Source organism: Rhea pennata, chromosome 1 (genome assembly GCF_028389875.1).
Source record: "Rhea pennata isolate bPtePen1 chromosome 1, bPtePen1.pri, whole genome shotgun sequence".
Lineage (NCBI taxonomy): Eukaryota > Metazoa > Chordata > Aves > Rheiformes > Rheidae > Rhea > Rhea pennata.
In genome coordinates this window covers 54,988,025-55,012,888 of record NC_084663.1, presented here as the reverse complement: position 1 = coordinate 55,012,888, position 24,864 = coordinate 54,988,025, and the positions used below count along the sequence as shown (strand labels likewise).

General features: G+C 43.5%; 1 protein-coding gene across 4 annotated transcripts; it reads left to right on the top strand.

Moving 5' to 3' along the window:
- Positions 1–1,278: 1,278 nt before the first annotated feature.
- TEF (TEF transcription factor, PAR bZIP family member) lies at positions 1,279–23,233 on the top strand. Of its 4 annotated transcripts, none has more exons than XM_062587295.1 (5): positions 1,279–1,576; positions 12,521–12,847; positions 14,395–14,615; positions 15,277–15,488; positions 17,440–23,233. In XM_062587295.1, the coding sequence occupies exons 1-5, from the start codon at positions 1,474–1,476 to the stop codon at positions 17,459–17,461; spliced, it is 885 nt and encodes a 294-aa protein (XP_062443279.1). In that variant the 5' UTR covers positions 1,279–1,473; the 3' UTR covers positions 17,462–23,233. The 4 variants fall into 4 exon arrangements, with proteins under 4 accessions (XP_062443279.1, XP_062443287.1, XP_062443262.1 ...); XM_062587278.1 differs by lacking the exon at positions 1,279–1,576 and adding an exon at positions 6,406–6,723; XM_062587303.1 differs by lacking the exon at positions 17,440–23,233 and having other exon boundaries at positions 15,277–17,420.
- Positions 23,234–24,864: the final 1,631 nt, after the last annotated feature.

Here is a 24,864-nt window from a genome sequence, read left to right as displayed (position 1 = left end):
TAATGTAATTGTATCATAATTAAGAATTATTTCAAAGCATCCTCCTTGTGATTCCTGAGCCTGACTAGATAGGGATCTAGATCACAAAACTTCCCCAGCTAATTTGAAATGCCCAACCACCCAGCCTGGCTAAGCAATTCTTTCTTCTTGGTTTCTGTTGGTTTAGATCAAATGAATTTCATTACGGGACCAAACAGAAACATAGTGCTATTGAGGGTGAGCAAAACCTTATCAGTTTTCAAGACGCTAAATGCTGGGTGAAATGCTTCACTTCAAGCATGAGAAAAGTCCTAATGACTTCCTTCAGGCCACTTCCATATTTAGCGTCAAGCATAGTTTTCAGACTTTTGCTGGGCTGTCCCCAATAGCAGGGGCTCAGAGACCACGGTAGGAATACCCTGCTCCTAACAACTCACGCTAGCACACTAAGGCAAGCAAAAGTGGACAGGAGCAACCTGAGAAATAAAGGCAGTTCTGTTCTAATTATCCCACTCATCAAAAGGGAAGACTCCAGCATGTGTAAGATGCTCCTTCCTGAGCCAGAGCCCTACAACAAACCAGATGAAAGATTGGACCTTTATCGTCCCATCTCCAGACCACTCCTCCATCCTAAAAAGCTTTACTAACAGGAGGGGTTTTGCATGCTCAAGACCTTATTTAACCAGGCTGTTTTCAGAGTATTTGCAGGGCACATGAACTTACTTGCATTAAATCACTGCTTGGGGAGGAGACTGATGGATTTCTGATATAACTTTGTGTCACTTCTGAAGAGAAATTCTGCATTTGGAGGACAATGCAAACTTCGTAAGAAAGATGCCTTCTCCTGTTAGCAGTATTAACTTAGGAGGGACAGACAATGTGTCATACCATATGCAGAAATAGTCACTATCTGCATCTCAGAGAGCTGAAGAGTTAGCAGACAGATGCAAACAACATCTGTACGTCTCCATGGGACAGTCTGTGCAGCTCAGAGCTCCCCTTCTCAGAGCCTCCCTGGAGCCCTTCAGAGAATCTGCCGGCCGTCATGTTTGCAGCTGATGTGTGCTCTCCTGACTGTGTGCATGCTTTTTTCTTTTCACAGCGTGTATATTTGTTATAACACCTTGGGAAGGAAAGGGGTGCTGCCTTTGCAAAGTTAGATAACTGGCCCAGTTCTTTGCAGCCGGATTGGCTGTGCGAGGCCCTGTAAAACCATGCTGGCCAGCAGCCCGGCCCAGCCCTGCTAGGCTGCGAGCTATTTCCACAATTGGCCACTTCAGAGTGGGAGCGGGGGAGGTGAAGACAGCTGGGCAAACTGCATCTCCGCCAGGCTGCTTCCCTTCCTCCTCGGTTTTTCTCAGCTGGAGTTGTTTGGCAAGCCTGCTCTGGGTGCTTCCGAACCCCTCTCACAGCTCCCAGGGAAGTGGGTTGTGGCGCTGCTGGACAGGCACCCGGTCCTCCCTTAGTGTTACTAGTGTAGTCCTGGGACAGGCCATGTCAAGCTGCAACAGCTCTGGGGGCCCCGCTGCCCTGGACTTTCCCGAAGTCCTGAAGTCCCTGCTGGAGTACTCCTTACCCTGGACCAACAAAATGACAGGTAGGATTGAAGCAACACATGCCCCCCCCTTTTTTTTTCCTCTCTCTCCTTCCCTTCCTTAAATTGCAAGGCGAGAAGGGGGTAGAAGCACTTTGCTGCAAGCCTTTTGAGGGTGTGCTTCCTGCAAGCCCAAGAGTCCAAGTCAGATGGGGAGTTCTGGCACTGAGCATGTTGTGCAGCTAGGAGGCAAAACGGCAGCGATGGATTGATTACAAAATCAGTCAAGAGTGCTGAGCTTCTGATCCTTTTAATCTCTGCGCTCAGCTACTTCTTGGAAACCCTCAAAGCTTCGTGCACAGAGGTTTGGGCACAAATCTCTGGGCTCATGTAGCAGTGACTTCCAGGATTCCCAAACAGGTTTTCCCTTGGTTAATAACTTTTCGCTTGGTTAATAACTTTTTGACTTCTAGATATTGTGACTTCCTAGATGTGGACTGTCAAGGGAATCTGGCCCATGTGGGGCAGGGTGATTCTGCACAACCTTTGTGTTTGATGTTGCAATTGTTTATCAGTTGAAAGCTGAGGCAGGGAACAAAATGAATGTCACGGGTTTTTTGCAAGAGCAGGCTTTCCTACTCTGTGTGCAGTTTTGTGGAAAACAAATGGAAATAATGTAGGAGGTTATTTAATCTAGACTTCTGCTGCGCCTGGGCAGTGTCGGGCACATCTCTCTTGCTGGATATGCCCCATGTGCCGCTCGTGTAACCTAGAGACTCTCTTGGGCTTTGGATGGGATGCCACATGCCCCTCGCAGACTGCTTTTTGGTTGTTGTGTTTGAATGTCTGTTGCTGAGTGCTGAGGAGGTGTGTGGGAGCGCCTCAGCACAACAAGCTCGTGTCTAGGCATGAGTGAGCAGAACTCGCAGAGACGAACATGCACTGAGCTCGCTGTTCTGTAGGGAATTGCTACCGGGGCACGCGGACAGCTCTGCAATCTCACGAGGCAGCGTGACCCGGGAGGTGGGAGCAGGAAAGCCAGCTACGTGATGAGGAGGGGGCCTGCTTTTAGGGACTCCTGCTCAACCTGGGGTTGACAGTAGAGAAAGATGCTGCTGTGACAGTAAAGTATTTATGACTCAGTGAAATACAGCAAGCTCTGTGGCACTGGCATGGCTCCCTATAGGAAAAGGGTTATTAGGGCATGGGGAGATTCCTGTATCTCCTAAGGGGCTCAGTTTGTCACGTTCCTCTGCTGTTCCCTACGAGTTGGCTCTCTTCTTTGCTGAGACTTTGCATGTTAATTGGCTTGTTTATGTATCATACAGTATGAAGCTGGGTGTCTGGACCAGGGCGTGCTTTCAGAACTGACTGATGCCCAGGTTTTTTTACAGTTGACCAGGCTGGAAGGAGGTAGTAATAATCGAAGGAGGTTCACATGGTGCAGAGCCTTGCTATGGCTAAGCAGAAGTTAGGCTGGATCTCCTAGATCTCTGGTCTCCAAAGCCAAGTGGATTGAATTAATCCAAGGGAGGAGCACTGGTGAGATGTATCTGTTTGGCAGTGAGTTGGGAGGGGGAGAGAAGGGTGTCAGGGAAATCAATGGTTTGCAGAGGGAATAATTTAGTCCTAACTGAATGTGGCTAATTTGGCAGCTTTCTTCCTCAGCCCCGGGACCACCCTGCATCTCGGCCTCACCTCCTGTAACCCTTAGAATTGTCTTTATTATGCTGCTTCCCTCCCAGGGCCAGTGCTCCCATCACAGCCCCCTTCCCACAGAGTTCAGTTCCTTCCTTCTAGGTCTTCATACTTACACATTAGCCTTCTGGATTTGCAGGGTCTCTGATCTCCATCTGACATGCATTCTGCTATCCAAAAAAAGCCTCCCAGTAAGGCTAGCTGTATGGATCCACCAGTGCCTAGGGCTGAGCTGCTTCTTGTTTGCCTCCCTGCTGCATCAGAGCTGGGCTGTTCTGCATCATCTGGCCCTGATAAAACTCCCAGCAGTAACAGCCAAGGTCACTGCATTCCTCTCTTCACATCTCATTGTCTTCCTCTCCTTCTCAGCCCCAGAGCAAAATAAAAAGCGTATAAATCTCGGACAAATTCCAACTCAACCAAGAAGGTACAGCTGATGCCACAATGTCCACTTTGTGCTGGCATTAACTTGAATACTTGATCCCTGGAGGCAACAAGGAAAAGCTCTCAGAGTAACCTCCCTCCTTGCTGGCAGGGCAGAGCTGTTGCCCGGGGAAGGGTGCTGTGAGAGGCAAACCACAGGAATGCTCCCTAAGAACTCCCACCTTTGAGCCAAGCAAATAACATTATACAAGTTAAACCCTCTCCAGGCAGTCACCTCATGGTGGTGGTGCAAAGTGAATCCTAATATTGAGCACCACTGAGTGGAAACGTACTGGAGAAAAGGGAGGGAAAAGCCCTGGCAATGAAGGTTGCTGAGTGGGTGTAATAACCTCCATTCATATGGACGTTCACCAGCAAAGTAGTTGCCATTTAGATCTGCAGTGGAGGGGGGAAGAACACCCAGCCCGTTCCTTGAAGGAGCTCTGTACAGTACTGAGACACAGTGTCATCCCCGGGGGCCTCCAGCGTCGGCAACAGTGGAACAAAGCGACCACGAGAGCTGCAACTGAATGGGAAGCTTGCAGCCAGCTCCACTTTGGCAAAATCCCCTCTCCCTGTTCCTAGAAGCTGCTCCTTCTCAGCTTCAGTGGGTTATGTTCTCTTGTCACCATCTAGGATGAGCTGTTTTCTGTATAAAAGCTTCCCTGTGAACCAGCTGCCCCTTGCTGAGCTATGTGTGCTGCCTCTGCCATGTGTGGTCTGACATCTGCAGTTCATCGGCCCATGTGAAGTGGCATCTCTGTTTCACGTATGCGCCTATTTCTTCTGCCAGCTCAGCTAGGCAAGACAGATGGAGTCCGTGGAGGGCAAACAGCAGCCAGAAGCATGACCTGCTGTATGTGCTTCTTGCAGCCGGGTTTATCAGGTTAAGCCCCTCGCAATGATACACTGACCCAAGCTGTTCCAACTTCCCAGACTGTATTCTGTTTTAACAAGGTGGCCATTTCCAGCTTGGTGGCAGGCAGAACATGCACGGGAGTTTTGTTTCCAGTCATATCCCTGTCCACATGTGGCAGCAGCTTCTGCCTTCCAGGCTACATGGGAGAACAAGTAGTTGGCTGTTAGTGAGTGTGCATTCCCTGAACAGCTTTCCTGTCTGCCCAGAAGGAAAAGGAGGTGGTTGGATGAGGGCATACATTGGCCATGCTGTAATAAAACAAGGAGATGGGAAGCACCCGCCACATGTGACTTCCAATCCGTTCCTTTTCCCGGGATGTGTGGGGAGGAATTCAGATCTGATTTTGTGTCGGGACAGACCAGTAGCGTTTATTAGCAAGGGTCAGGTCAAATTGTGCCATGAAACTGAGATGAAATGTCTGAGGTATTGCGGGAGTCTTGTTGAGGGATGTTTGTGGAGGACAGCTGAAGCCAGCAAATGTTTATCTGAGCATCTACGCTGCAGGAAAAGGCACCTAAGCAGAGAAATCTCTCCCCAGTGGATTGCACACGTGGCTTCTCTGGGTGCAGATGAGGTTATGCTAGGTAAGCCGTGCACCCTTTCCTTTCGCTGCTTGCAATGCTATGCAGTGGGGTCGCTGTGGCCAGCCCTTCTGCGGCAAGAGGCAGGAACTGCTGATGGGAAAAGCCTGTGGTTGAAGCGTCTGTCACTTCCGTGAGCTCGTTCATTCTGCAGGAGAACCTCTTTAGTATCTGCTTGTGCTCTCGGGGATGAATTTGGCAAAACGTACTCCCTTTATGTGTTCAACTTAAATCGCAGCAGAGCATCCCTGTCACGGGAACAGGGGAGATAGCTGGAGAACCAGAAGGAACGGTGCTGGCCCTGAATTCACGTGAGCACGGAAACTCAGAGCAACCCTCTGTGTGCAGCACAGGAATCCCCGTACCGCCAGGAGCCCAGCCGTGTCAGCCCTCCAGCCCGAGTCCTGGCCGTCCTCCCCTCGAGCCACCGGCTGCGAGCAGCTGCGGTGAAGTTTTTCCCTTCTCGCTGCTAACGTTATATAGGGCACGCAGCTGCTGCTGGCGTGATGTAGGACAGAGGGAGATTAAATCCAGGTCATGTGGGGAAAGGTGATCTCTGGTCCAAATAAGGATATTTTAAAATCAGCCGAAGCGCTGACCCGGGCTGCGGAGCGGCGGGCGCTCCCGCCCCGGCGCGCCCTGCCGCCAGCGGCCGCGGCGGTTACACAACGGCCGTAACGGCGGCTCCCGCCGCGAGCCCGAGGGGAGGCGGGAAGAGCCGGGGCTCACGAACGCCGCGCAGCGCCAGCCGCCGCCCGAGCAGAGCCCCGGTGTCCTCACACGGCCCCTCGGCCGGCCGCGGCGCGGGGGCGGGGGGGAGGGGGAGGAGCAGGCGCGCCCGCTCGCGCAGGCGCAGAGGCGGAGCGGGCGGTAGCCCCGCCCCCCCAGGAGGCGAGACTCGTGCGCGAGCGGGCGCGCGCGCCGCGGCAGGCGCTGCTGCTGCTGCTCCGCCGCCCACGCGCGAGCTCTGCTCCCACCCCCGGCCCGGCCCGGCCCTCCAGGAGAGGGAGCAGCTGGCGGTGACGCAGCGCCCCGGCGGAGGCGCGGAGCGGAGCGGAGCGGGCGGGGGCTCGCCGTGCTGATGCGCCGCCGGAGCCCGCCCCTGCACGTGCGCCGGCGGGCGAGGGGCGCGTGCCCGCGCGGGCCGCGGAGGGGCGGGGAGGCGCGAGCCAATCCGAGGGGCGGGAGGGGCGGGGCGAGCGAAGCGATTCGGGCGGGGCGGGCGCTCGCCCTCATGAATAGTGAAAGCGCCGAGGAGCGTCAGCCGGGCGCGCATGCGCCCTCGGCCTCTCGCGCGCTGTCTTCTCGGGCTCGTCGGTGTCGACGAGTTCCCGGGAGCTGCCGCAGCCTCGCGCCGCGGCCGTTGGCGACCGTTGACAGCCGTTCAGCCGCCCGCCAGCTTGCGGGGAGTATGCCAGGCCGCGCCGCGCACCAGGAGGCGGCGGCGGCGGCGGCGGGGGGAACCGAGCCCACTGCAGCCGGGGGGAGCGCGGGGGCCGCCGCGCAGCAGGAGCAGCGGGGCCTGGCGGGGACCTTCCCGCTGGTGCTGAAGAAGCTGATGGAGAACCCGCCGCGGGACGCGCGCCTGGGTGAGAGCGGGAGCGCGCGCGCGCGCGGCCGGCGGGATCGTGCGGCACCCTCTTCTCCCCCTTCTCTCTTCCCCCCCGCCCCCCCCTCGCCTCCGCTGTCTTCCCCGCCCCGTCCTGCGGAGGGCGGGACCGCCGGGTCGCGGTGGGACTGGCTCGGAGCGGGAGGGGGAGAGGAAAACAGCCACGGGAGAGGCCAGCGGGCCGAGCGCGCGCCGCGCGGGCACCCGGGGAGCGCGCGGGCCCGACCCACGCGCGTGCTGCCGCCGGCCCGCGCGCGCCCGGTGCAGCCTGCACGCCCCGGCCTGGCGCCCCTCCCGGCGTGCCGTGAGCCCCCTCCGCGCGGCAGCGTCCGTTCTCTCCGCCAGCCCTGCTGCGCTCCGGCCTGTCCGCTGGAGCGGGCCGCGCCGGGTCGCCTTTCTGGAGGTCCAGAGCAGCGCTGGCTGCCCCGCGGCAGGACCTCTCCCCAGCTAGCCTATGTCACCAAAAAACTAAGGTGCTGCGGTTTGCCTTTCAGGTGTCTGCTTTGTGCAAAGTATGCTTCAGATATGAGGACTAGGTGGAGTTCACAGCCTGGCACTCTTATTTGCTTAACTGTCTGGTGACTTCCTTACCTTAGAACATACAGTAACAGTCTGAGGCAATGTTGGAAAGGTTTCTGGTCTTGGCCTCCATTGCTGAAAAACTATATGACAGCGTGCCTAAAAAGCAAATCTTCTCCCTTTGGATTAGGCTTGGTGATAATCTGTGAGGGGGTAGCCAACTGCCTGCACGTTCAATCCTGAGCTGTCTCTCAGGAATCCTAAGCTGGGGCTCTCTCTCTCACACTGGTTATGCAGGTGGCAGTTGTGTAAATAAACAGTGCTGGTGTTTATAGACTTCATTCCTGATGGGATACTTTCCCCACACACACACACACCTTACAGTAGTTTTGCCTTTCTGAATATCAGTTTGATCCTCAGCGTTTGAGGTTTGTGTTCATTGCTGTAAAGCTGCGTGTTGGCGAGTAATACAAATTAATCCTTATATCTAGGTATTTTGAGACTGACAGTCATTTTTGGAGCATCAGACTATCCAGGGTAGACCACAGTTCAGGGTTAGCAAGATTGTTCCTAATTTAAATCATTTTATTTTATATTTCTGATGTTATACAATACTTTGTTAACGTGTCCATCTTGTTATTCTGCCAAACGTTTTTTTTTCTTCCTTTCTGTTCAAAAAATTCTCAGCTTCTGATAAAGATTTTGATTACGTTGCTATGGTACAGGAAAGTGCTGTATATAGAATCTTGAATATCCAATGTTATGAGCATTCTTAAGATATTTTCTTCAACAAACCATTTTTAAATGGCAGTGCTAACAGCAACAATTTAAGTAAGTATGTGAAATTGTAATTGTAGCTGAATGGGATATGGAGCTTTATTTTACAGGTGGTGTCCAAGTTTGTGTGATTTAGTATGTGGAAATGTAGAAATTTTAAAAATTAATGAGCTTGAGGTCTTGCATTATTATCAAATTAGAAACTTCTGATGTCCTTCATTTAACTAGATGACCATGTTCCTGCTTGGAGAAGTATTCAGTATTCTAATGCTTGGTAGTGAGTCCATTGAATCTTGATTACCCCTCTCCATTCATGCTGCAGTCATGCTTTCTTAGCCCACCTCATGCTGTTTCATTTCACACTGTGCAGCTTGTTGTTTTTTGTTTATTTTGGTGTCTGTGGCTTTTTTTGTTTGTTTGCAAATATGCAAAACAAACAAAAAAGACAGATGGGGAAACCTGTGTTAACAGGTAGTTAATGTCACAAAAGACTTTTCAGTAGAACTACAACTGTGCGAACAGTAAAGATCATTTGAAGTATCTTCTGTGCTTTTGCATTACATGGACAGAACCAAAGTGTTAGAGATAGATACACTAATTCACTTAATACAATAGTGTGTTTTCAGCATGCTTTCTGAGAAAAGGTGGTATGCCTTTTGTCTGGCCCTTGACAAAATATAATTTCCTGCATTATTATGAGAGAAACAGTATCAGCTAGCTGCAGTGTCAATTTATAGTCTCTACCATGGGTTTTGCAACTGCCTTAAGTAATTTGACTACCCGTAAGTAAGCAGGTTTTCTAATCCTTCTGAGCAATGGAGGAGGACATCCAGTCCCAACTGAATGCCATCATCTTGAATAGCCTGCCTTATACCAAGTATATCTGACCAGCCTTGAAGTAAATTGTTGCCATGGGCATCATATGAATTAATTAAATAAATAAAGACAAGTTCCATGAGGTAAGGGAAGAGAATTAATATTCTGGAGCGGGAGTATAGGTCTGTCCTATTAATAATAAGCTACTGCATACTCCCCAGTCTAAGGCACATCCTAATCGCCAGTTGCATGCTACTGTGACAGGAGGAGTGCCTCAAATATCGCAGTAATGGGCATCAGGAATTCATAAGCCTATAACCCATTTTGTTCCATTGCCAAAAGTTGCACTGAAGACATTTGGAAAAATCAGCCTTAGTCTGTACAGTGTTTTTAATATGTCATTTGCACGTGTGTGTATTTGATGAAGGGCAGTTTTGTCAGCTATTTGTTCTGGGCTGGATACCACTTGACAGTAATAGCCTAAATGTCTGTTTCTCTATGGGAGAAAAAACAGCAGAGTATGAAATAAAACTTTTTCCAGGTTGTTGCTTTTGACTAAAACACTGCTGTTTTCTAGCCTTTCATGAATTGGAATGTTCAGTTGTTGCTGTCTAAATTATTTAGTATAAACTACTGATCTCTATGTTAATAGCAGATGTATGGACTAGTTAACAGGCCACAGTAGCAGAATGAGGGGACTAAATCAGACATGAGCTATCAGCTACAGAAGTACAGTCCAGATTTATCAGGGTGACCTTGAATCACTGCAAATGGAACCTCTTAGGATCCTGCAGTTCTGCTCTCAGGTAATACCTGTTTACCCTATAAATATCTTGAGAATTAATGTTTCGGGTCCCTGTGCTGGGGCAGGCGGAAACTCCCCCCTCAAGATGCAAGAAGCTAATCAGTGTTTCATTAGATACTGTGCACCCAGCAGGATGTTCTGCAGCAGGAATAAGGATCAAATGAATTGAAAGAAACCCAGTGGGAAAATGTCAATGCAAAAATGATTGTACAACAGTTTTATCTTCGTATGTGCCATATTTGAAATAATGGGCACTCAATATGGCAGTTAACTCTATTTTGATCTATTTCAGATATTGCTGTTAGAAGGTGGGGAGAGAGACACACACAGACACACGGAGTATAGCTAAACAAAGACAGTGTTGAGGGCCTAGTGTTTTTCCAGTTCTCTACATAGAGCAAAAAGGGAGGAAAAACTAAATAGTCAAATGGTATTCTCACATGAAAAAAGGATCTAATCTGGTGTGAGTTAGGGAGAATAGCAAGAGGAAGTTGGAAGGACCACGGTCTTTTCAGGTTACTGAAGTACAGCAGGATGATAGTGCACATCTAAAAGGCATTAAAAGATCTGAGAAGAGCCAGACATGTTAACAATATAGTCTTTGGGTATTTATCTTCTGAAAATTATTCTTAAGCTTTGTATTTAGTCCACTAACTGTTAAGGTTTCTTTTTCCTTTCCTGTTGTCTGAGTGTTGTGTTAGATGCTGCAAAACAAAAGCACTATTGTTTTGTGTTAAAACTGACATAGCTCATAATGGAATACTGCTGCTTTTAAGACTAAAGTATCTTTTTTTTTTTTTTAATTGGCATCAACATTCACAAGATGTTTTTTCTACTGTATTAATCAAAATAAAGTGATTTACAAAGTCATTATTGTCCCTGTGTTTGTTTTGCTGTTGTCCTTATTAGGTTACTGTCCATAACTGCCAGTCAGAATCCGGGTTCTATTATGCTGGGCACTATGCAAACTATATGTTCCTTCAAAAGTTTGATATAAAATGGCAGTTCCAGTTTGGTGGGATGTGCTTCATTAGTAAGTTACATCATCTTTGTGTGTGGTGCAGAGCAGGAAGAAAACTTAAACTGTTCATATACTGGCTTCAGGAAGGAGCTGTTTGAAAAATGGTAATTGGGTCATGCCTGTTAGCCTGCACATCTTGCAGTCACTGGCTAAGGAAATGGTAGGAGAGTTAGTGGAAAAGAGCTTATAACAAAGATAGAAATTGGGAGATTGCTGCCTCTCTGCTTCAGTGTGAGGTGGCAAGGGAAAAGCCCAAAGCTGCAAGATGATGTCAGTAGCAAAGCTCAGGCCCAGGAGCCTCTGATCTGAATTTAACATGCTCTTTAGGTACTCACTGTTAGTCCCAAGTCTGTGGCTGGTAAGTATTTCTTTTTTTCAGCTGTTCAGTTTAAAATCTGTATCTTTGGTTAAGTATGGTAGATTGAAATGATAATTTACATTGTATAGCTTTTCATTCTATATGCTTTTCTGTTCTTTCAGCCGTAAAAAGCTCATTCTGTCTCAGTTCTATACCTGCTAAGGCAGCAGTTGAAGGAATGCTGATTTTATCAGAACAGGGTTTATATAAGTAAGCTTCTCTAATTTACAGCAAAATTTAAAACTTCCTGTGGAGTAAAATCCTCTTTTAAATATATGGTAGCCACTCTAGAATGTCATAATGCCTAAAGCTTGTGCATTTTGTTGCACTGACCTGTGTGAATATTGGAGATCGTAATTGGTCCAGTGTATGTCTCTGGACTCCTTCTGTTGAACTGAATGTTTATCTGCTTCCAAAATAAGACTCAATTTGCCACTGATTAGAGTGCAGCTGATGGCCTTTCCTTTTGATGTCAGTGCTGGCTCAAGTAGTTTTCAGCCCTCTGCTTCTACAGTGCCTCCTTGGCTGTGCTGATAAAACTGCATGGTTACATACATGTATTGGGAAACTGCCTTAGACTCCTCCCCCCGCTTTTTTCCATTTTATTTTTATTGCCTAAATTATGGAATTACTCTCTAACTTGAATTTTCTGCTGGGATTCTGTTTCAGACGATTGTTAAGGTTCTCTGTAATACATGACCTGCAGCATAGTAAATGGAGAAAACTCCATCAGTCTTTTGAGGCAGGGAGATATTAAAGTGTTCCTTTTAAAAGCTCACCTTTCACTGCCTTATTAGACAGCTCCCCAAAGAGTGAAAATTTTATATAGGGATTCTGAGCTATCTACAATGAAGAGCAATTGAAGCTATTACTTTGTGTGAACATGCTGAGTCATTTTAGAAAGAAATGCTTCTAAAATACTTAGCAATAGTGGTGCAGGTCTCCTGGTGTTGTGTGTGCCTTCTGACTAACTTTCAAGTCTAATCTGAAAATCTATATTCCTTTTTTGATTATATCAAAATATTTCTCTGCACATCCTTTCTCTTGTACCTATTATAAACTACACTGCTTCTTCAGTGTTTTCCTAATGGCTTCCACTGTAATCCTGTTTATCCACAGTCACTTTCTCTGTCTTCCAGGATGAGTCTGTGGAAGAACAGGCCATTTTGCAGTACCTAGTTGTTAATAAGCTAGATACAGTATTATGTCACACCTCAGTAAGTTACCGCAGCAAAGATACTAATCTCCAGGGCTACTCGGATATCTGTGATATAGCTGTCACAGGGAGACAGAGCAGTTGGGACGGAGTTACACATGAATGCTGCCTTTAATGTTTGTTTCTTCAGACCATGTTATGAGGCAAAAAAAAAAAAAAAAAGAAAGAAAAAAAACTTGCTGAATTTCTTTTCATGAGATCTTTTTTAAATCTTTGAGTCATTCCTGTGCTGTAGCTTATATAGTGACCTACTTGTATCTTATAGATAAAGAGAAGGAGAAGATAAAGCTTGAGGAAGATGAAGCAGCAGCTGCCAGCACTATGGCAGTCTCAGCTTCCCTTATGCCACCCATTTGGGACAAGACTATTCCTTATGATGGAGAGTCTTTCCACTTGGAATACATGGATCTTGATGAGTTCCTTCTGGAGAATGGAATTCCTTCCAGCCCTACTCACCTGGATTTGAACCAGAACCCGCTCTTGCCTGTAGCTGAGCTGGAAGGAAAGGAATCTGCCAGTGCTTCCACTGGTTCACCTGCATCCTCAACATCTACTGCAGTTTACCAGCAATCTGAAGCGGCCTCCAGCACAGGTAGATGAACAGTTTGGGGCTCTGTGAGGGTTTTCTTGTTCTTGTATCAAAAGGTACCCCCTCAAACTGAAGAGGGGACATATTAACGTATTGATGTTAGCTGTTGCATGTTAAATGGCACAAATATACTTAATTTAGAGCCTTAGTCCGCATGTCAATTCATGAAGATGCTGCCTCGCCCCCAACAAAAATGTGTTGATGTTCCTGTGTGTGTGGTTTGTTTCTCATTTGAAAGCAGAAGAGCTGAAACAGCAACAGAAAGCAGCTACTTCTTTTGGTATTGCCAATCTAATGAGAAACTGGACATGTAGAGAACACAGTTTCTCAGATGATAGGTTATTTTACAACAGATTTGATAGTTTGTGATAGGTCATTCGCTCTACCTTGGTGCTTTGGTCTGTTTGGGTAAACTTATGCCCACTTAGTGTACCTCAAATAACAATGCTTAACAGAAAAATAATGAAGCAATCTTTCCTTTCTAGCTTGTGAAATGTGATAACTGTCGTTTGGAAGAGGTTTGTTTACAATGCAGTTTGATGTTCTGTGGCGCTTTCAGGTGGGAATGGTGGAACAGAGAAATACAAAAATGTATTGTTAAATGGTGCTAGGAAACTTCTGATCTTCATGAGAAGTGTGGAGATCTTCTATATAGAAGAATTTAGCAGATCAGTTTGCTTGAGATTTGGTTCTTAACCATAATAGCCACTAAACTTACACAGTGCAATTTTATTAGCAGGCTTTATGGAAAGCATTTTTCTTGGTGACTCTTCCTCTGTGAATCTGGGAGAGAAACATAAGGTGTGGCTTTTTTCCCTATTTTTTTTAATTTACTTTTAGTCAGTAGTTTATGAAAAGATCTGTTCATTGGTCTCTACTTCAGATTGCACTGACATTTGCAATCCATGTGTATGAAGTCTGTAATCAAGCTATATGAATGTGACCACAGTATAGTTCCTGTCTCCAGTATCCTGAAAGCTCCTGTGAACGCTATTTGTCAGCATTAAGCCATGTGTTGGGACACTTCTGTGTCCACAGAGTAACAAAGAATATGATTGCATTTGTAGAAAACCTATTTTGTTTTTAGTTCTTTATTTGAAAATACTGTCTTTTCTGACCTTTGAAGGACTAAGGGAGTGTGGTCTCTGGGCAGGCTGGTAAGGTAGGGCTTTCTAAGCCCTAGAGGTCAGACTGATTCAAGTTTGCTGTTGTGGCAGTGGCTTCTAATATGTGGTTAAGTGTGTAAAACATGTAGTTTTTGCTGAACAGATCTTAACTCTGTGCCACACCTATCTACTTGTATCTAACAAGTAGCTAACGCCTGCCATATTTATAGAAATACAGGCTCTAGGAATATAATAAACTGGACTGAGTAGCTTCTCTCTGTAATAGAAGTTATACAGTGTTCTATCTAATACCAAGTACACCTTAGGGAAATAATACTATTAAATATTGCCTACTGTGGGACAATAAATAGATACCCAAGTTGACTTCTGAAATAATTCTCTTCATTCTGCTCAATCTATTATAACTTCTCCTGTTTTTGCTAGAGTCCCCTCCACAAAATGAGAGAAATACTCCCAGTCCCATTGATCCTGACTGCGTAGAAGTTGAGGTGAATTTTAACCCTGACCCTGCTGATTTAGTGCTGTCCAGCGTGCCTGGTGGTGAGCTCTTCAATCCTCGCAAGCACAAGTTTACTGAAGAGGACCTGAAACCACAGCCTATGATTAAAAAGGCTAAGAAGGTTTTTGTCCCAGATGAGCAAAAGGTAACAGATCTATTACTGCAGATTTATCTAGGTCTCCATCAAAGTGTGTGATTCTTCGCCCAAACATTTTAACATACAAAGTGAATGTACTCTGTCTACCTGATTGGACAGAAGCACAGCCAAGAACAGAAGTAGCAAGTCACTTGCTATTCTTGCAGTTTTCTTGGTTCGGTATGGTGAGCTGATTACTGGGCAGGAGCAACTTATACACGGAAGTTAGAAGAACTATCAAGTCACATCCTCTTTCACTGTGTTTTTGAAGGCCAGTGTATGCATTTGCCCAGCATTCTGTCTGATGCAGTTTTAAGCAGCCCAGACAGCAGAACAGATTGCTTTCCGTGGAAGTTGATTCCTGAATTGAAACTAAGTAAAGAGAGCATTTCAGTTGTGCAGCTTCTTAGTAGGCAAGTCTTTAAATCTCCCTGGTTTTAGCCATGCCCTTGGTTCATCCTGAAATAAGTTTCAGATAAGGTTGAAATCTTACAGTATGGTTTAACCTAATTCTAGTGTCTGAGCCTTGAAACCCAAAGAAGATTCTTTTTCAGTGTAGCAGTTAGTGTGACTGCCATTATACAATAGAAAGGTGTCCATTTGACATAAAATGCCAGATGGACAGACTGACATCTATTTCCCCTCTCCCCCCCCCCCCCCCCCCCCCAAGGATGAAAAATACTGGACAAGGCGGAAGAAGAACAATGTGGCAGCAAAGCGTTCCCGTGATGCTCGACGATTAAAGGAGAATCAAATCACAATTCGGGCAGCCTTCCTCGAGAAAGAGAATACGGCCCTGAGGACGGAGGTTGCAGAGCTGCGCAAGGAAGTCGGGCGATGCAAGAACATTGTTTCTAAATACGAGACCAGATACGGACCCTTGTAAGCACACCCATTTTCCTTGTTAGGGCTCTTTGTTTTAGACTTTTAGACTTCTCTGCCTTCTGTAGAGACTCCCAGAAATAAAAGTTTGCAGAGGCTTTGCCATTTTGCATCTATACAAAAAAAAAGTTTCTGTTGGCACAACTTGTTCAGGTCCTTTCCTGATCTTGTGTTGCCAAAATTTTAAGAAGTGTCATATTTACAACTTTGTTATTAACGCTGATAGAATATTTTCTGAGTTATACAAGAGAACAGATTGACCTATCTGGAGGAATAGAAGTGGATATCTCCTGACTGGACAGGATTCTTGGTTTCTGTTCTAATCTCCATTTTAAGTGGAGAAAGAGCCCAGGACTCTGGTCCTTGTGGGTGTTGGTTGTGGGTGGGTTTTTCTTAACTTTTTTTCTCCTTCCCGTCCCCTCTCCCCTGCCCTGGTTGAACTGTAAAACATAATTTTAAGATATAAGTAGATGTTGCTGGGCAGCATCATGAAATCATTTCCTTTCCTGTTCAGGGGCACTAAAAAGCACCTGTGTGCTTTCTCCTTTCCCAGAGAAGGGCTCTCTGCTCTGGTTCAAGAGGAATAGGGGAACCTTAAAGACAGAAAATACTTAATCTCCTGTAGAAATGGAGGTATCTTTAGGTTAATGAACATGTGTTTATGCAGACCAGAGTCAATATATTGTTGATAAATACTGCTTAAAACATCTTAGTAGGTTCTAACTCTGGATAACTTCCAGAAACACAGGAGAGAGAACGCAGGGATCTCCCATTTACAGACAGGGACAATATAATTTGGGTTTTAAGATATCTTCTCCCCCTTCCCTCTTCCCCCCCTCCCCCCCGCCCAAGAGGGACTTTGCTATTCATGAAATGATGATCATGCAGCATGTGACACCTAACCGGGAAGTAAGGGAGATGGTGCCATTTAAAAAAAGAAAAGGGGGGGGGGAGTGGGAAAGATGACTGGCTCATTAGGCAGGACCTTGGGGCCTATCTGTTTGGGAATTGCCAATACATTATGGTTTAGAAGAGAGGGTTTTCTTTATTTGTCTTAAAATAATAGATAAACCAGCCACCATCCCTTCACTGCACCCTATCTGTTTGTTGTACCAGAGTTTGTGAAGGACCTGTGGTCCTTTGCCTTGTGAATGTGCTAAGGAACAAGCCATGCCCACTCTAAACATAAACCACTTACTCCACCATCTTCCATGGAGCTGCGTATCTTGTCTCTCCATGCCCGCTGGTTCTCTCCCCAATAAGTTTCCTGCCACAAAGTTACCACATAAGGTTAGCTCTCTTGGAAGTAATCCATTCTCATCACCAAACACTGCTTCAACAGTATGTGATTGTTAAAAGAAAACTGTTTTGTGAGATGTTGGGACCTTCTCCATGATCTCCAACTGCAAGAACTAGAAACTTTAATAGAAGTATCTGTCTAGAAGTCATCTTAACAGGGCAAGCTATCTTAAGATAGTGGCTGTGTTAGAACTCCCAGGCTATGCTTCCTGGACTTGTATTTATGTTAGGGAGTAAACATGGGACTGATGATGTTTAGGCTAATTTCCAGCTCCTCTACTGAAATTGGAAAAGAAACCCCAGCACTTTTTATATACTTTTTAATACTAAAGGCTTCTTGTCTATCTTGTCTTTTAAATGCAACATGGAAATTGGAGACCAATTGTATATTGACTTGTTAAGCAAGTGGAGAAACAGGCTTATTCAGAATATTTAAAGTAAATGTATACTTTGAACTGTTTTCCCCTCTCTGTTGTGTTCTAATTTGACCAAAGTGGCTCTTTATGCAATGTTGGTCTAATTTCTTTCAAACATACAAAAGATTGTCACCCTTTCAGCAGGGGTTTTTCTCTCACAGGGTGGTGTGTGGTGGTAATGATGGGAAGTATGTTATAAATAAATTGTCACACTTAACACTTTGCTTTGTTTAAAGTGACTTATCTGATTCCGAGTGATGCAACTTTAAAGACTTTTAAAAAACAAAGAAACTAAAAAGCACACATGAATCGCCAGTCTTCAGAGTGAGCGTGAAATCTGTGAGGTGTCCCAACACAAACAACTGACGATGACCCTGCCTGCCTGCTTGCCTGCAAGTACCCCATCTGAACTACCCAGGGCTGGGCATGATGAAAAGTGCAAAGTCTCCTTAATTCTGTATATGGCTTTCTTATCCATCTTTCTCACTGTAACTATGAACTACAATAAGCTTGCTTTACTGGGATTTTGTCAAGACACTCAAAGTTCATTTCTCCAAGTCTGTTGACAACCTGTGTGAATAGTGACTCTTTGTTTTGGCACTTGAGTGAAAGAAAATGGGGAGATTTAAATGGAAGTGGCTCTATGTATTAAGAACTGATATATACATAAATAGTAATTTTTCTTCCCCCCCTGCAGTAAATACTGCAGCTCGCTCATTTCTGGTACAGTGTAGCATCTTGTATTGTTAGTGCAGAACTGAAGATACCAGGAAAAAAGAGTGATCTATAAGGTGTAAGACTTTCAGTGCAGGAAAGTACAGTAGATCTATTTGAAACAGACTAGTAAACACCACAGTGTGCCATACAAAGAGTAGTAATAAGCTCCTATCAAATGACTCATGTAATAGTAAAACACTTCATTTGTTTTCCTGCCCCATAGTTACACAGCTGTAACTTGCCTTTCCCCCCCCCCCCTTATGAGGCTTGCTTTCTTCTATGATACCTTACTGAAGCAACATCTCTTCTCCCTTTACTATTCAGCAATCATGAAAAGGATGTTGGTCTGGGCTGCTGATCTCTGTATCTTCCAGCAGTCCAACACTATCAGATGTGTTAATCACCAAAACAATGACCTAGCTACCATCTTACAATTTTGTCTCTTCTTGACCATGGGAGCGCTGCAGTGGGGAACAATCTGTTTTGTAAGTCTGAAACAGCCAATGATTTTGGGGGTTGCTGTGGACTGCTTAAACTATTAAAACCCTTGTGCTGGTGTAGGGGAACAGATGAAAGCTTGCACAGATTGTGGGGATGCTTGTGTTAGAATATGGAGGAAGTAGGTGGAAGTTCCTTTAAGAGTCTTACCAGCATGACAAGAATTTACTTTTATACTGAGGAAGCTTAAGAACTAAATTCATGTGGGAAGAAAGAGTACTTAAATTTTTGGAAGGTAGTATAGGGCCATGAAGATGAAGAGCCACAAGATGAAGCTTGTGAGACAGAAGTGAAAGATGATCAGTGAATTTTCATCTGGGGATTAACAAGCAGCATACTTTGAGGAGAAATTCTTGGAAGTTTTCAGAAGCACAAGTGCCTAAATATGAGGCACAGTTAGTTACCAGCACAGTTTGACATGCTTTTATATTGAACAAGTATTTTAACTTTGCATTTACCTGAGAGATTCTGCCCTTAACTTCATGGTAGAAAGGCAAAGACAAGAAGGGACAAAAAAAGCAGATAGTGTTGTGAACTTTCAACAAACAACAACAAAACAGCTCTGGAAGACTTAATCCTTGTAAAGGGCATTTACATGAAATGCACATCTTCACCTTTTTTTTTTGTTTTGTTTTAATGGACCATGTTATTAAGTCAAAGTGCTTTTAACTTTTTTGCCCAGTTACAAGAGTATATTAATGAATATACTTTTATAATTTGGGGCTCGAAAGTTCTGAGACAATCTGTGGGTATCCTATTCAAATAATTAGCCCCACATTGCTGAAATGTCAATAGATATCACTAACCGTGTCAAATATTGCAGATTTGGACTGATATTTTTGGTAGGTACTGTTTTTTGTGTGGCTTTATTTTGGTGATAAAGGCCTTGCTATTTTTTTATCTCCTAAGATACAGCATGTAAATATAGCAAATTTTCTTCTGTTATTTTTTTTTCCAGTTAGCTTGGAATGGCTATTCTTGAAAGTCATGCTTTTTATTCAAACCACAAACTTAAAGGATATTGTAACTGAACACAGAGTCGCTAGTCCTTCATTCAGGTCTTTCTGCTTTAGGAACATCCTTTAAATATGCAAGTATTGTGTACAGGATTTGTTTTTGCAGTGTGTCATGCTATATCATTAGCAAAATATTTAGTTGGTAAGAATAGTATGAGCAATTCTATTTGCTTTTTGTATTACATCAAAACTTTATACTATGGGAACTAACAGTGAATGTTTTAGACTTTTTCTTTCAGAGAAGACTGTTAGCAAACTCTTGTGCTTCCCTGTAGAACAGTACAAAGTTGCACATTCTGATTCATGTATCCACAGGTTGCAAAACTGGAAAAATCACACTTCAGGGTGAGTGTAGTTGGAGGGTTTTTTTGTTTTTTTTTCTTTTTCCTAAGAAACAACATCTTCAAAGATAGCTGCAATGCTAGTAATTTTTTTTTAAATGAATACAGTTTTTCCTGGGCAATACCTGTATGTGCAAAGCTGAATTCCTGTTTCAGTATTTGCAGTCTCAGGAAGCTAGGCTTACAACTTCAGAGCTTTCCACTCTTTTCAGAATAGTTAAATAGTTAATCTTATTTCTTTTACTAGGATAACTATCCTATCTTCGTAAGTTATAATGTTAATATATTTTCCTTAGGGGTCATAAGACCAATATTCTTTTAACTGAATTTGAATGTTAAAAGCTGCTGAACTGACACTTAGCATCTGAAACTCTCTAACCATGGAACAAGCTCTGTATAGGCCATAACTGTGCCTAATATCAATGTACGCCATTCCAGCTGTAAAGGGACCACCTCTAAGGGGAGGTAATAAAGGGAGTTCACCTTTCAGCATCACTGCAGGTAAAGGGAGCAGTTTGACACAGCTGTGCATTTATTAAGAAATGGATTGAAGCCAATGGTCATTCCACATAGGCTGTCAAATAACCATTGCACAGTACTATCTTTCAAAATATATGAACTGTTTGAATATATGAACATATATACAAAATATATGAAAGGTTTGTGGGGAGAGTGTTGTCTTATGCTACATCAGAAATAGTCAATAAGTGATGCACAAAATTCAAGCAGCATTACTTTTGTACATGGTCTCTTGAGATGTAACTACATTTAGATTATTATAATCATTTTTGTATTTAAAGATTCCCTAGAAGTTCAATTTATCATCTGTTGCCATGTTCTGCTCCCACCAAAACCAATAATAAAGATCTCCTTAAGTCCCACAGGAAAAGGTCTGTCTTCTCCGACATGGTGATCTTAAGGTTTAGGAAGCGCTGGAGTCATAGGTGTCTTTGCTTTACTCTGGAGCACTCTGTGTTGGGACCAGGTAGATGCATCTCAGATCACAGATGTAATGTTCGTGAACTGATCCCTTCCCATATTTTATTCGCTTACCCAAGCTAGTGATACATTTCTGATATTCAGGCAATCTGATGAATTCAGTTATTTTTTCCTCTTTTTTCTTGTTGCTTGGTATGTGTGAAAAAGGTGCACAATAAACTTGTGCTGGCAGAAGAAATGTTTAAAAAGAGGAACCTGAAGTGTGGCATTCTATAGTTCTTTAGTATTTTTTGTGTTGGCATTTTTCCATTTCTCTGCTATGCTGTTTGAAAGCCCAAGATGTTCTATCTGTAGAGATGACTTCCAGCATGATCTGTAGGATTGCTACAGATTGTACCAAATTCATTTCAAGTTAGAAGGTGCAGTGGAATGCCAGCAGTTAGTTTTGGGTATACTGTAGTATAACTACTTGTTATAGAAAAATATTTTGTGTAGGCAGCAGGAAAAATGGACTTGCACGTAAGAGAACATTGCTGCTTCAGTCTTGTAAACCTTTTCAGCCTCACAGGATTATGCTCCTTGTGATCAGATACCTCCACTCTCACTAAAAATGAAGGTATCTCAGACCTTTGTAAACTCTAGATGGGTTTGTGTTTGTCCTTTAGAGTTTGAGATGATAAGTCCAAGATGAGAAATGCAAACTTCTCTTAATATATAAATCTAACATTTTTGGTAACCTATATCTAAATCCATAAACAGCAAATTGTTTGTTAATGTTAGTGTTACGCCTTTGCAGCACTACAAGATACCAGCTAGCTTTCTAGTTTGTCGTTTGTTTGTTTGGGTTTTTTAATATAATTATTCCTCTGATCTGTGTATTTACCAGTGTAACGTGATGAAGATAAACCCTCAGTGAAAGATTGGGTAAAGAGTAGAAAAAAATAAGCCTAACTAAACTCCTGTGGAGATGTTAACATAATGCTAACTGAGAAATTATAATGATTTAATTTTTGATAATGCAGATCCGTGATAAAGAATGCAATTTGTTAGTTTGGTTGTATGTTATTCTTTACAGTAGTTCACTACTGGAATGCAAACCTAAAGTTCAAGCAGCTCAGGGGAAAGAGAAGCTTTTGAAAAAAGTACGGATAGGAAAAAACATAGATACTTGGCAAGGATGATAAAGAATGAAAGCGGAAATACAGAGAGTGAGGCAAGGTACTGGCCTGAACCAGATTGCTAAAACTGAAGCCTTACCATTTCCAGTTTTAGGACACTTTTAGGACACCTCAGTTTGGCATCATATAGAAGATACACACTTGTTTAGATTTTGAGAATCTCCTTTTCTTGTTCTCATTTCCACAGTTCAGAAGAAAGTGAAAAGGATCTAAAGATAAGGAGGAGGGTTATTGCAGAAAGGCATGAAAAATAGGTATTGCTTTAACAGTGTGCTATTCCACTGAGACTTGTCCTGCCCGTATGAAGCTGTATAGGATAATGCTGTGTCATGGGGAAATTACTGTCTGAGGCCCCAATATTTTAAGGCCTCAATTCTGCTGTCAGTTCTGCATGGGATGAGCCCTGTATCTGTACAAAACCACATGGACTTTTACAGGATCTATTTATGAATGTGAAGCTCTGCCCAGTCAGTCAGCTGCAGAATTGTGTTCTTAACATGTGATCAGTTGTAGTTACATGGCTGTTTATAGTAATTGTAATTTGGGTGCCTATTATGTAGCCAAAACCCTTGTTAATTCACTTTTCCCAACTAAAGCATGAACAGAAGCTCTTTGCTGTACAACATCTGTAAAAATGTACTTCATATTTGTCTAGTAAATTAAGGCATGTGATTTTGGGCCGTGGGTCTCAACAGACTTTGCTCATGTACTTGCCTGAATATTTTCCTAGATTTGCAGCCATGTCTCAGTATGAAGGTATGGGGGATTTGTTTACCTGAGTGAATGGAATAGCAGCTCTCATCTGTCCCAGCACAGGTGTCTGCATGCTACTGGTCAGGATCATAGAAGGATGCATCTTCTGCACTTTTATGTGAAATTGTCTAAAATATGGTGATTAACATGATTATTGGAATACTGTATTTTGTATAACTTAGAGTATGTAAATACACTTTTAAAACTAATCTGTTCTATGAAGTAATAAATAAGTGCTTCCATTGTAATATCTGAATATTGTTAATGCTTCATGTAGCTTGACTTGGGAATTTTTTCCTAGAGAACTACAGAAATCAAAACAAAGTGATGTTGTGGAATTCTAGTCTAGTTGTGATCCTTTCTATCAGCAAAAAAAATGTTTTTAAAAATAATGAGCTATACTTAAGCAGAAACTGATAAATTGAGGGAACTGATTCCCTTTAAGTCTCTCTTTAACAGTAGTCACTGTTACATTCATAGTTTTATTCTTCCCATCCCCTTTGCTGGACAGTTAACTTGTTCACCAGCTGCATCTGAAAGTGGCAATATTAAATGGCTTATAAAGCTTAGTCATTGAGGAAAATGAAAGTGGATTTTATTTATTTTTATTTAAACTATTCTCTCTTTTGGCTAAAACAGATCTCTCTCCATCCTTCAGCCAGACTGCAGTGAGTTGCAATGAAACAGTGAGTGACTGTTACTGAAGCTCATTTGTATCCTAGGTAGTCTACATCTTTATTAGCCTTATTATGTACATAGATGACACATAAGTATCTTGGCTTCGTGTGGAGAGAAAGTGATTCATGACAAGTTTTTGCTGAATACATGCTATTGGATGCTGCATGGCTGGAACTTCCATCAGCTTTCATGGCCTTTTCTATCTCATTAAAAGAAGAAAAAAACAGTGGTATGAGAATCATGAACAGTCTGCTGGGAAACATGAACACTTTTTCTGAGGAGAAGGTGAGGAAATTGGTCCATCAGCCTTCATCTAGGAAGGTTATCCTGTGATAACACCTTCTACAGCCATAACATTACTACTTTAATGCTGTACTGCAGCAGTCTCTTCTCTGTTACCAGCTGCTTCTGCAGTGTTCCATAAATGACAAAGCTAGAGCACTTCTTTTGTAGTGGCCAGATATGGTGAGACCCCTTCCCACCTCTAGTCCTTGGTGTATCTGTATGATAAAATAGCCACGAAACAGCTAAGCGTATGTGCAGGTTATCCAAAAAGTTCTGTTCCTGTAAGAGTTCCTTCAAACTATCTGGTTCAAAACTAAAGGTTTCTGAGAAAACCTTATCTGCTCTATTTGCCTTGAAATTCCTTTGCCTCTGGGATAAAAATATTTTATTTGGATTCATATGTGACATTGATCTGACCCATTCATTCAATGGGATGGATGACAAATCTGCACAATATTTATATGAAATATAAGACTGATTTTAGTTTTATTGCATGATAAATTGTTTATTCTCTTGGGTATCTGCACCTTGAGGTTGTTTAGATAATTCCTGTATATGCAGCTGATTTTTGAAGCAGCTTATAGAGTGCATTTGAGATCATCTTGACTGCAAGATTCTGTAGAAATGAATAATAATCATGTTTGTAAGGCAGCTGGATAAAACTGTATTGCCATAAATGATTTTAGTGTGTATATATAAATCCTTTATCCCAAACAGCTCATTTTGCACATAGACCTACACACTCCAGGCAGCTGATGGGTGAAAATAAAGGTGCTTAAACAGCAATCTAATGGGGGAAGGGCATTTCACTGCTGCAGAACTGGTATTACTTTATATTTCCGTTTCTTAGACTTTTTCAGATGTATAAAGCATGGATGTGAATTTTCAACATCTTCAAAAACAGCTTGGATTTTGTGAGTAGTTTAAATCCTCTCACTTCTGCTCGTAACTTTTTTTTAAAAAAGCTTTTGTTTAAAATGTAGAATTTTTAGTGTATTAAATTCTGTTAGTACCCTTTCTTTTTAAGAAATAAAATTTATATTCCACTATGCTGAGATCCAGTAACTTTATTGTCTAGACGGCATACTGTGTGCTGTACACATCACTGCCAGCATTACACCTGCGATTTGCATTCAGGTTGGTAGAAACTAAAGCAGCTGGTCACCTGCTAGAATTAGGCATTTGCTCTGCATTTCGTGTGTGTTAACTGTGCAGTTAACAGGTGCACAGTAACTCATTTTTACTTTCTGAATCAA